This window comes from Fusarium mangiferae, assembly GCF_900044065.1.
Source record: "Fusarium mangiferae strain MRC7560 genome assembly, contig: FMAN_scaffold004, whole genome shotgun sequence".
Classification (NCBI taxonomy): Eukaryota; Fungi; Ascomycota; class Sordariomycetes; order Hypocreales; family Nectriaceae; genus Fusarium; species Fusarium mangiferae.
Window position 1 is genome coordinate 91,005 of NW_024573924.1, and position 12,113 is coordinate 103,117.

General features: G+C 48.1%; 4 protein-coding genes and 1 non-coding gene across 5 annotated transcripts; 1 reads left to right on the forward strand and 4 right to left on the reverse strand.

Moving 5' to 3' along the window:
- Window positions 1-484: 484 nt before the first annotated feature.
- On the reverse strand, window positions 485-3,266 carry FMAN_08618 (uncharacterized protein; the record flags this gene model as incomplete). The annotated part of the gene is made up of 3 exons (XM_041829367.1): window positions 485-669; window positions 727-2,345; window positions 2,395-3,266. 3 exons carry the CDS (start codon window positions 3,264-3,266, stop codon window positions 485-487), a joined length of 2,676 nt encoding a protein of 891 aa, XP_041680137.1.
- Window positions 3,267-3,888: 622 nt separating this feature from the next.
- On the reverse strand, window positions 3,889-4,938 carry FMAN_08619 (uncharacterized protein; the record flags this gene model as incomplete). Its single annotated transcript, XM_041829368.1, has 1 exon — window positions 3,889-4,938. One exon carries the CDS (start codon window positions 4,936-4,938, stop codon window positions 3,889-3,891), a length of 1,050 nt encoding a protein of 349 aa, XP_041680138.1.
- A 522-nt stretch (window positions 4,939-5,460) lies between these two features.
- On the reverse strand, window positions 5,461-5,576 carry rrna8. Its single transcript, XR_005994051.1, has one exon. It is a non-coding gene; the product is annotated as a ribosomal RNA (ribosomal RNA).
- Window positions 5,577-5,923: 347 nt separating this feature from the next.
- FMAN_08620 (uncharacterized protein) lies at window positions 5,924-7,057 on the reverse strand (the record flags this gene model as incomplete). Its single annotated transcript, XM_041829369.1, has 1 exon — window positions 5,924-7,057. The coding sequence occupies one exon, from the start codon at window positions 7,055-7,057 to the stop codon at window positions 5,924-5,926; it is 1,134 nt and encodes a 377-aa protein (XP_041680139.1).
- A 547-nt stretch (window positions 7,058-7,604) lies between these two features.
- Window positions 7,605-8,918, forward strand: FMAN_08621 (uncharacterized protein; the record flags this gene model as incomplete). The annotated part of the gene is made up of 1 exon (XM_041829370.1): window positions 7,605-8,918. The coding sequence occupies one exon, from the start codon at window positions 7,605-7,607 to the stop codon at window positions 8,916-8,918; it is 1,314 nt and encodes a 437-aa protein (XP_041680140.1).
- Window positions 8,919-12,113: the final 3,195 nt, after the last annotated feature.

The window sequence follows — 12,113 nt, forward strand, 5'->3', positions numbered from 1 at the left end:
CTATATAACCTTAAAATTTATTATTAAGGTTATTATATTTTTTAATATAATATATAATACTTTATATTATATTATATATTAAAATAAATATTTTATTATATTATTTTTTTATTTAAAACTTTAATTATTTATATTTTATTTTTTATAATAATAACTATATAACCTTAAAACTTATTATTAAAGTTATTATATTTTTTAATATAATATATAATGCCTTATATTATATTATATTAAAAAATAAGTATTTTATTATATTATCTTTTTATTTAAGACCTTAATTAACTATACTTTATATATTACTATAAAGATATTTTAACTTTTTAATATTTTATTTATTATTATAAAAATATATTAACTTTTTAATAATTTAATTTAATAATATTTTTAATTATATATATAAAGCTTTTTTAATTAAACTTAAAATACTTAATAAAATTAATTTATATTTATTATAAAGCTGAAGTCTTTTATTATATATAACAGATTATAACTTTAAAGCCTTCCAGCGCCTTACAACCTCCTCTCTTTCTCCCTCAGTCGCTTTCTGCCAATCTTGATGGCCCTGTCTCAGCCTGATCAGCAATAGCTCTGCTTTCAAACGCGTCGTTGTATGCTTCATCATTTCCTTCTCGAGGCCCTTCAACGCATATCCTGGAAGACCAAAGCATGCTGCAACATGATTAGCGACTTTCGTCTTTGGGACCCAGGGAAATGACAGTGACTTACCTGCACCCAAGTTACCACAAACCCCAAACCCACCTCTCAGCAAGCCTCTTCCAAGACCCTTTATTCCTCTCGCTTTGGTATCTTCATAAGGCTTCGTCACAATTCCGCTGAACGCATCATAAAAGCCCAAGACGAACTCCTTGCCCGCAACCTTGAGTCCACTGCCTAGTCCTGTTATTTCATCACGGCGCCGAACTTCAACATTCCAGAAATTGGATGGGGCGTTATGGAATCCGTTGGCGACGTTATAGAAGAAAGCCACCGGTGCTCTCGCACTAGCTGCAGCAAGGTCGCCTACGTATTTGCCCGTCACACGTGTGACATAGAAGACGCATCCATTTCTGCCACCTTCATGGGCCCTCCATGCCTTTTTATGCTTCTGGTGAAGGCCAGTAACAGGTCGACGCAGTTTTGGAGTGAGAAAGACGGGCTCGGCGCCATTGAGCGTCTTGGTTGCCATTTTCCGTGCCAGGATTTCCATGTCCTTCTGATTTGCCCCGCGTGGGCCTTTCCGGAGCCGGGCTTCTCCCGTCTTGGCTTCTTCGGGATCTGTCAGGACCTCCTCTTGCGCGTCGTCGACACTGGGGCGCCTTATCTTTCCACGACCTGGAGAATTTCTTAGGCGTTCGGCATAATCGGATGTGGCGGTTCCTATGGCCGAGGCGAAGCCTGACACAGCAGCTACGGCACCGACGAGAGGATACTCAGCTCCTTCATCCACGTACCAGTGTCTATGTCGGAGTAGCTTGAGGTTCTGGGACTGAAGAAGCCCAGCATCTATGAGACAACCGACGGCGAAACCACTGAGATGTGCTCCTGTCTTACGATCAAGCCAGTTCGCCAGCCTATCAGGACAAATGTCGCAACGAAGGCTGTCAATATCCAGACGGTCTTGAATATCCTGAGCAGTACCACCAGCTCCATCCTCCTCACCAATCTGAATAGCCATATCCTTAGCGACTTCTTGCACTTCTGGCTTGAGAGCAAACTTGATGCTGTCTGCCAGTATTTCCGCTGTCAACTCCTTGTAGGGCACTGATACGGGCCCTGCGCCAGCGCGAGCCATCATCTGACCCCAGAAAGGCTGGTCTCCGAAGAAGGGAACGATAACAGTTGGACGGCCGGCCGCTATACCGGCAGCGGTTGTACCGGCGCCACCGTGATGAACAACAGCCGATACTCGCTGGAAGAGCCAATCGTGCGGGCAATTCCCGATGAGATAGACGTTATCGGGGACTTCGCCAACTCCGACTCCGCCCCACCCTTTCGACACGATCGCCCGGACCCCCGCGAGCTCGACTGCCTTCAAGATCATATTTGTGAGCGCTTGCGGGTCCTTAACAACGATCGACCCGAAACCGATGTAAATTGGTGGAGGACCTGCTTCGAGAAAGTCCAGAAGGTCTTTTGGGGGCGTGTAAGAACTCGCGAGTGGTAGGAAGGAAAAGCCGGTGATATTCAAGTGTTCGTCCCAGTCGGAAGGCTTAGGAATCAATGTTTGCGACCAAAGGTAACTATATGGAATGCGAAGTCTGGAGAGAAGCTGGAACCCCCACATTGGACTGATGGGGTCGAGGTGAAGTGTTTGACGGCGGAACTTGTTGATGAGATCGCCCAACCTAAGATTGTCTGTCAGTCAATGGCTCGAAGGGGGACCAAGATACTCACCCTTGCCATGTTAGAAGCTCCATCATCATGAAAGAGAGGTAGTTGGCGACCTTGGCGTCGGCATCTCCGTAGCTCATAGCAGCCAGAGGATGGGGGAACGCTTTGGTAGGTGACCAAGGCATTGTGAAGACCATATGCAATGGAATGTTTAGTTTTTGGGCGCAGTGAATGTGGCCCATCGATGGAGGATTGGCAATGATAACATCCGCAAGAAAGAGATCATCCACGTTCTCCACGGTTGCCGCTTTCACAGGGTCTCCCATTCCATCACCAGCCTCGATACAACTCCTCCAGGTACCAGAGATAATCTCCATCATTTCTTTTCGTCTTTTCCCGACATCGCCTTCCTTGAGACTGTCTTTGTTCGGTAATAATCCAGGGTTCTTAACCATATACGCCATGAGAGCTTCGGGGTCTCCGCCAATATTAAAGAACTCAACACCTTGCGCTTCCACAAACTCCTTGAAACTAGCATGTGTACATATTCGTACTCGATGACCGTAGGGAGGCTTCATCAACAATTGCGCGATCGGAATAAATGGTTGTACATCGCCTCGAGAGCCCACAATATGGATGGCAATATTTAGTCGGGGACCTTCGGCTGGCTTCTCTACGCCCGGGAGGAAAGCGACGGTGCTTGTTCGACGCGGTTTTGACGGCTTAGGCGGTAGTAAGTGCTCTGAATCTGCTCCGTCGGCTGCGAATGCCTCCTTTAGGTGTTCGCACCATTGGGCCAGGGCTTGGGGAGTGTCATGGAATTGGACTTTGACGCGACCATCGTCGATGACATTGCCTGAAGGGCCAATGTCGGTGTCACTGTCATCAATCGCGACATGGCCGAGTCCATGGGACTTGATGCGACTGAGGTCCATCTTGTAGGGCTCTTGTGGGTGTGTAGTGGGAGGAGGATGACGTTGGAGAGGTCAATTGAAGATATTTGATACAAGCCGAGGTACACACGCACGCTCGTTATCGTTTGTTAGGCCAAAGACGTTGAGGTAGACATTCCATTGCGCTTCGAGTCGCTTGTGGGGTCGAGGTAAGATTTAAATGTCTGGTCCTGTCCATCTGCTAAACGTTAGCACGATGCAATGTCAGACGGTCCAGGAGATTGACTGGTCAGGGATGGTTTAGTCTGGTCTAGACCCAAACTCTGTCTGACCTTTTGCACTGGCTTTGAATAGTGATCAACTGCCTGCCTCATTTAGTGCTCTAGTTGAATTGGGTCTTCCAGAGGTGCCGAGGTGCTGATAAGAATACTGCTGAAATGACTCGGGTTCTTAGTGGGAAAACCTGGTAAGTATCACATGGATAGGTAGCTGAGTCCGGCGATCCGAATAAATTCGTTTTTGTTCGTTTTGTCTCTCCCTTACGTCATTCTACAGCTGTTTCCGTATCTCCCGGACTCACCTACCTGGGCAGCTGGGCTAGTCGCGGCTTCTAAATGCCGAGTCGCATTTGATCGCCCCAGGCTATTTTTGAGCCCTGCCCCTGTTAATTCTCTGCATTAAAGTTCCCTCCAATCCTCTTCTGCACTTCAGCGACATTACCATGACCCCGGCCCTCGTAGGCTTCGTAGGCCAGCCTATGAGCGTGTATCCCCTTTGAGAACAACGCTCGTTTGTCTTTCCATCCTGTCAATGACCGCAGCTTTCCACTTCCTACCCATTGACTGAAGCTGAAGACGAAATGCAATCCTGGCGGAAATGATGGCTCTGCCTCAGATGCTGGGACGAACTGAACACCTTTCGTGAAGCGGTACTCTTTAGCTACAGCTCCTGCAACCTCTTCGAGTGTCTCGTAGCGATAACCAGACACATTGAAGAACTGGCCACCTACGGCTCGCCGATCATCAAGTTCTGCAAGAGAAACGTAGGCCTCGCCGCAATCGTCAACATGAGTTGCGTGCATGATGCTATCGGGATCCCCGGGAATCCGAAGAACCTCAGATCCCCTTTCTCGCTGATCAGCAGCATAGTTGAATATAGCACCGTAGTAGCTGTTTGAATATCCAAAGACGCAGGTTGGTCTGACGACTGCTGCATCGAAGAGCTCCGTGAACTCAAAAACCCTGGCAGAGTTCGTTGTACGTTCTTTCAATATCTCAGGTGCGTTCAGCGGGGACTCTTCAGTATGAGGCGCAAGACCAGGCGTGCCGTGAAGACCAGTCTTGCCATAGTCTTTGCAGCCAGATGACCAGAGAACCAGAGGTCGAACTCCGTTTTCGTTACTCTTCTCGGCCAGTCTCTTCACACAACCCATAACCTCTTTGAAGTGTGCAGCATAGCCTGGGGTCTTTTCCGTGCAACTGACGATTGTATCGAAAGTGTTGACCTCTTGGAAAAGTGTTTCCAGGAAACTGAGTTCCGTAAAAGATCCCACTACTGGAATAATTTCAGAAAGTTCAAGTTCCTCTCGAACTTGTGGATTTCTGATGAGGCCATAGGTATTCCAGCCTGCTCTTACAAAGGCTCGACAAACTGCTGACCCGATATAACCATTGGCTCCCGTAACAAGTACGTTGCGTTGTCTGTTTTCAGTCATAATTGGGTGGTAATTGTTCGAAATGAGAAATGAAGAGTTGATCTTCATCCACCTTCCTGTCAAGCACTTTGAGATTAAATACCTTTTCAACGAGGTTTAGGTCCATTAACAACGGAGGAGATTATGTCAGTTGAAGGACGCATAACGTTACGATAACGTTAACATAACGTTGAACGCCTGGTTTCCAGGATGTGATATCTTCTGGTGGCTTTGGAGGGCATTTTGCCTTCGCAAGAGAGCGTTGTGCCTTTCTTTCGAGACGGCCTTGCTCATGCCATTCAACCGGTTTACAGCTTCGTTCGATGAGAACATATACTTCACTATTCACATAACCAGTTCGAACCATCATGGGTATAAGGCACGTTGGTGAAAAAGGTGGGGCACAGCGGGCTATAAGTCTATTTAAAGAATGTTGGCAGTAGTTAACACTAAAGCTCCCGGTTCGCGATAGGTCAACAACCACTTCAGCCAATACAGTTCCGGACATATAGTAGTAAATGGCCAAAAAGCAAGACATGCAAAAACATACAACAGCGGGGATTCGCTGGTCGTCACCGACCCAACTACTAATCCGCCGGTTAGTGGCTTGACTATGGGAGAGCGGACGGGATCCCGTATTTTCAACTACCTTTGGTCGTATGTGCCTATTTCTTAACCAATCCGGTATATATGCACGGATGGGTTAGCCCTGAAGCTTGTACGCATGCTGGGCAGACTCGCCTTGCCATGCCACAATGGCAATTGATGGTACTAAGACACACCTCAAATACCACTCTTGCACGGCTCTTAATGTGTCCCTGGCATGTTATCTGCCTTGTCACTGCAAATGTTGCGCCGCCACAGTGTCGTTGGGTCAAAACGGCCGTTTTCCAGCTGGCACAAGATGAGGTAGAGAGTGCTGATTGGAGGTCGCTTTCGATGATGAATCGGCCAAGTTGAACGGTAAAGAGAAAATATGTCTATGTTCTGTATATTATATGCCCTTCTATTGCTGTACCGAAGCGAACGCCCGGCTGATCGCAAGCCCAGTCGCGGGATATGCCATGATCTTGTCATGTACTCCGTACTTTAAAATCTCGAGTCTAATGTTTCCCTTGCTGGTAGGCCAGGCAGTGATTGAGCCCCCTGCTCCGCGGCCTTTTTCGACACTGCTAATTCTGCTGAGGAGCTCACCATCATTCTCGGCCGAGTCCTTGACACCCTCTGCAGCTTGGACAGCTTCCCTGTAAAGCTTGATGGAATGCTCCATGGGAATATCTGTGTCATCCTCGGCATGAAGAAGGGTGATATCGTACCTCTCGGCAGCCTTGACGAACTCACCCAGTCTGAACATGTTGTCCCAAGTACTGGAAAGCTGTCGTGCAAAGAACGCGAATAGCGGCTTCACCTTTGCTACTGGTGAGAGCACAGGGATAAACCCGCCAATACGGTACGTGGCCGTCAATTGGGGGATGTCGGCAAAGGTGGCTGTAACCACCAATCCAGCAAAGTGAACGGGAGGTTGCCTGTGAGCTAGCTCGTTGACAAGAGCAATGGCTACTGCTGAGCCCAGGCTTTGGCCGAAGATAACGATGCGCTCGGGGGGGATACCTGCGGTATGCATGGCCCAGTTGGCAACAGTTACCGCGTCTGTGATGATACCATCTTCGCTTGGCGAGCCGGTTGACTCTCCATACCCGCGATAGTCGAACGTCAGAACGTGGGTGTCGACGGGATCAGCCGAGTAGAGAGAGCGGTAGCTATCAGGGCGCCAACCACTGGCCATAGTTCCACTGGTGCCATGGAAGTAAAGAACCAGGCGAGCATTTGGGTTCTCTTTCAGTAGACGGAAGTTCAAAGTATCTTCAAACCTGTCTACCAATCCACCGTCTGGCCCTTGGTCCAACAATTCTTCCTGGTACGACTCATATGTCGCTAAAGGGAGCACATGCCATGTGTGCAGCTTGACTCCATCTGGTGTTGAGATGTAGAAGGGTGTGACTTGATGATGAGCGAATCCAAATTGCTCCGGTGTGTTTAGATCCTTGAACCACGTCAACGTAACTTTGTGTAGGTAAATTGCGTGAGCTTGTAGTGAGGGCGCAACAACCAACGCTCCCAAAATACTGAAATACAGCATGGCTGGAACGCCAAGTGTTAGACCAAGCGCCAGCATCGTCGGCCGCAGGGCTGAAGATGCCGCCATTTGGTAACAGGCCAGTAAAAAGAGACAGTAACAGACCAAGTTGGACAGAGAATGGCCCAGGGCTGCAGGCAAACAAAAGCAAATGTTTTGGTTGAAGTGTCAAGATGCAAGAAGTAACGCACCTTCAGATGTTGGCCGTTATCACATGGTGGAGTTTCAGGCGTCACGTAAGCAGCCACACCCCTGAAAACTTGAGGGACGGGCGCTAAAACAGCCGATTGCAGCACCTTACTGGCCGATTTGGTGGACGGCACATGCTAAATTTGACTTCAGGCGCTTAATATATGCGGCCCGTTCCTAGATGGAACCAACACTCTTAAGAATGATAACAATTCATTGGGTTGAACATGATGCTATTCGCGTCGTTGGTATGCAAGAGAATGCTAATGATGTTAGACAATCGAGCTGAAATACATTTGCTTCCCGGCATGAACTGCAACGAGCATGCCTCTCTCTATCACATGTCAAGCTTTAGCCGTCGATGTCAAGTTCACTAAAGTTACCCATGAACGGCACAGAAGCAAGAAGATCGACGGAAACAGAGTTCGTGGGCTGGGTCCCCGAAGATTTAAACCGCGGCACTTGGTCTCTCATCACGTCGTGTCTATTCACTATCGCCATCTGCACTTGGACGGCCATTCATCCACGTATCCATGTCTCTCGCCAGCTTCGGCATCAGCACAAGTTCTACCAACTTGTCAAAGCCGTCCTGGCACCTGAAATGGTATGCCTTGAGTCTTTGCAGGAGTTTTTGCAGGCTCGTAAAGCCGTCAGACGATGCGCCACCACTACGAACAACGAGTTCAAGACGGTGCATGGCTTCTATCTCTGCATGATGGGTGTACGCTATAATCCCGGGTGTAATGGGGGTTACCGAACTCTCTGGCCTGGTCAGTATGCCTGGCTCTTGAACAACGGTCTGGTTTCATGGCAAGATCACAAGAGTTGGGGCCTTGCCAAGGAGGAGATCGCTGACAAAAACAAGGCTGACGGTCTGGTAAAACTGGCTGCTCTTCTTCAGGTCGTATGGTTCACAGTGCAGTGCATCACGCGCTCAGCTCATCATCTTCCTTTGGCAACTATCGAGACCATGACGCTGGCCTACGTGTTCAACGGCCTAGTCACGTATGCTTTCTGGTGGGAGAAGCCCAAGGATATCGTCACCGCCTCTTTCGTCAACTTGCCAGAAATGACTCCTCTTCAGTGGGATAAGTTCGAGAGTCTGGCAATGGAAAATACATATGACGTCTCCGATCCCAGTCAAAAACAGGACAATTCCATCGCTTGGTACGTTGTGCCACGCGATTGTCGAGACGATGAGGTCGGGGTCATGGAGGATCTAGAACGAGATGCAGAAGAAAGCGTTTCCACAACTGAGCCTAACTCCCAAAAGATTGAATCGACTGTCACTGAAGTCGAGGCTGATAATGTCATCACTGAGTGGGACTCAAGTCTCTACATGACAAGATACTGGCCACTTCTTTGCCTATTGGGTGCATCGTTTGGAGGCATTCATCTGATATCATGGACTTCCTCTTTCCCGTCAGAGGCAGAGCGTTGGCTATGGCGAGTCAGTGCTCTCGTTTCAGTTGTTACATCCGTTGTCTGCATGCAGTTCAGGAAGATGAGTTTTACATGGGGTGGGCCGCTGACTGTTATCAAGGTAGCAAGCCCATTGCTTTATCTTGTAACACGAGTTGTTATGGCAGTGGAAGCTTTCGTGGGGTTACGAGCTATGGAGCCAGCGACTTACGACACGTATGCACTAACCAACTATTGGTTTCACTTGTTATGATGGGATCATGAATGAGTTTGCAGTGGGCATATAGAGATATATAGATATATATATATATAACTCGAGTAGCCCGATGTTCAAAAGCCATTTCTTTCAGGGTCTCGTTCTTCGCGATTGTCATGATTGCCTCCCTAATAGAGTTATAGTACGAATTGGGGGCTATAAACAATGACAGTTGACAAGATCAGAATAGCCTCGAAGTGGACTCACGATGTGGCCTGCATCAACGACATCGCGTCTGGGCTCTTTTCAAGACGTGAACGTTCGGCCTGGTGGAGAACCGTTGATCTTTGAGGCCACGTCTTGAGGAGCCTTGCCTACCTATGAAGATGGCAAATTATCGAAAAATTAGGGGCGTCGATCAGAAGCTAGGTAGAGGACATGCTTGAGTATGAAACTCCAAGTGAATGCCCCATGGCATGGGCACGGATTGTTGTGCCTTCAGTCTGAGGAAGACTCTCGGCAATGACTCCCAATCGTCCAAAATAGGGTTCCAAAGTTTGCACCATGGTTTGCCCTTTTTATTGAAGTCGCCAAAAAGGCCATTAAAGACGCTTGCCAAGGCCGACTGATATTGTAGAAAGTCCCCGGACTGCACGAATTGGTAGTTCTTATCTACCAAGACTCCTCGCAATTCGAACACTTAAGACGTCAACACATCGTATCTTGACTCGATCAAATATTGTTTCAACAATGTCACTGGCTCGCCTACGACGTTTTCTGTCCAGTTGCACTACGCTGATTGCTGATTGCATAGACACACAGTCCATTGCGGGAGCTATCATCGCCTGTGCAATCCTCCTCAGCTCTATCTCCATCAACATCAATACCGACGGCGAGATTACGGCCAACAGGATCTACTCTCTCACATATGGTCAGTCAGCAGGTTGTCCAACTTATACTAAAGTTGCCTAAGTTTATTCTAAGTGGTCTAAGCATTTCTGTCAACGACTAACGATTCGTAAGGCTCGCAAGAAATGGAGAAGTCAGAAAAGGACGATCAGACTGTTAATCTTCTCCCTCCTTCGTTTCCATATACCTCTTAGGAACTGCACCGGGTCATCTTTTGAAAACGGTGCCGGCGATTCTTTTCCTGCCGAGTCCAGTGTCCTGTCCCTGCGCCCCCTGAACATGACTAACAAGGTGCTCACTGATCATGCTTGTATGGTATGTGACACTTGGAAAGGCAGGGTTCCAGGCACCAAATATTGTCTTCAAATGTCTGGTCTGTCGACAGGCTATCCGACAAGCTCGAGACAGGGGGAACAAGTCCGGGTGCAGACGACCCAATTCACCTACAACGACAGTGGAAACATCACCACCAAATACTCTTCAGGGGATCAGCATAGTCGCATTAACTTCCAGTCTGGGAAAGGATTTTTTCTTACATTTCTATCCGACATCACAAATCTCATGACGGCCATGAAGCTCTCCTCGCTTGAAATCGGCTGGCTTTGACTGCATTCCAACCAGGAGGCATGGGCTTTACCCAGTACACATATAACAGCAAGGCTGCCTATCTTGCAACCGTCAAGAGGTAGTGTGTAAGACCGTATATTAACCACGACACTTGGGTTCAACGGTCATGCCAATGAGACATCAACCCCGGACCCTGCCGACCTCACGACCACAACGGCCTAAGATTCGTACTTTAGCTATCTCCCACTCCGAACTTCATAGAAATGCTTTGGCGTCAACTTAATCCAACCTCTTGCTTATGATATGACGAATGGCGAGCTGCTGCCCAAACGTGGACAAGTGGACGACTCACGCATACTCACATCGACGACTTCGGCAGAAAGATCGAGACACGCATGCAAAGCAAGATCAGAGGAACTCTCTCGATTACAGCCCACGAATTTCCACCCAAGCTGTATGCGGCGTCGAGCGATGTCACAAAGCTATTGTCCGACAAGTTTGTCCTGGACCGAGTTCAACAGTAGACCTCTTCAAGAGCTGGCCAGGGAAGTCATTGTTGACCTCCTTGATGTTGTTATACATTAATGGCACATACGGTGGGTCAACTCATGTACTTTATGCTGCTGATTGTGCTGAACAGAGGAGGATGCTATGATTTAGGTAAGGAATTGACCCTGCCAGCGGTTCAACAGACACGCATGTCACAGGGAAATATTGGACATATGGCACACGCGGCGATCCCCTCTTTGAAAGCTTCGGCCTCCAGTCATCTCCTTGGGACAATTTCGAGTATCAGCTCCAGTCGTCAGAAGACACAGCCTCAGTCCTCAGCCAGACTCGCAGATGCCACAACACGGTCATCAACGTCGCCTAAAGTTTACAATATTTCATTGGGGGCAAAACAGTCTTGGAGGCTGTAATCCAATGCAGAGCTTTGGTCAGCACCTCGTGCATACAGTTCTATCAACGGAAAGGGGCATGTTATCTCAGCTACGAATTAGGGAGCCTTGACTTCGGAGTTCACGTACGATGTTGTCGGTAATTTGTTGTATACTTCCCATCCTTGAGAAAAAGGTCAATGGGGGGACATAAGTGACTTGACCTGCTTCTGGTTGAGTACGAAACAGTCCTCGAGGACGATTGGCAGGAACAGGCATTGACAAAATCTTATCCCAACAGCTTTAAGGAACTAAACGAGTACCTCGGGTCTTTGATTTCACACAGTGAGGTGGACTCCAAGGACTCAGGAGGTTAGTGCGCGACATAGCCCGGCGGCACCTTTGAGTGCGATGATGCCACAGAGGAGCCCAACAAAGTCAACTCTGGTAATGCCGACGGACAGACAGACTTTCAGCTCATATTCGAGTATGATCTCCAATCGTGCATCCTCAGCCACGACCTTGGCCCTCTAGGACAGCCTCCCTCAGAGGCCAAGCTCTTGATTCAGGAGAAATACATCCAAAACGGAGCAGACCAACTTGCCCAGGATCTTGACTCAGTTTCCAACGTGACTAGTAAACGCAACTACTAAGGGAACCATTTCAAGAACTCGCAGATCAGAGAGGCAACTGTAAATAACTATGCATATGATCCATCTGGCAACGTCCTCACAAAGGCGCACTTGGCCATTTCGTGCGGAAGCAACTCAGCGACTAGAAAACGGGGTGCTGTAACAGCTTTCGACATCTTATGTGATAGGGTTTGGAGGGCAGTTTGCAAGGGCACTGAATCTTCAAGCATACTACGCAGCTACAATTCATATGGACTGCTCGCATC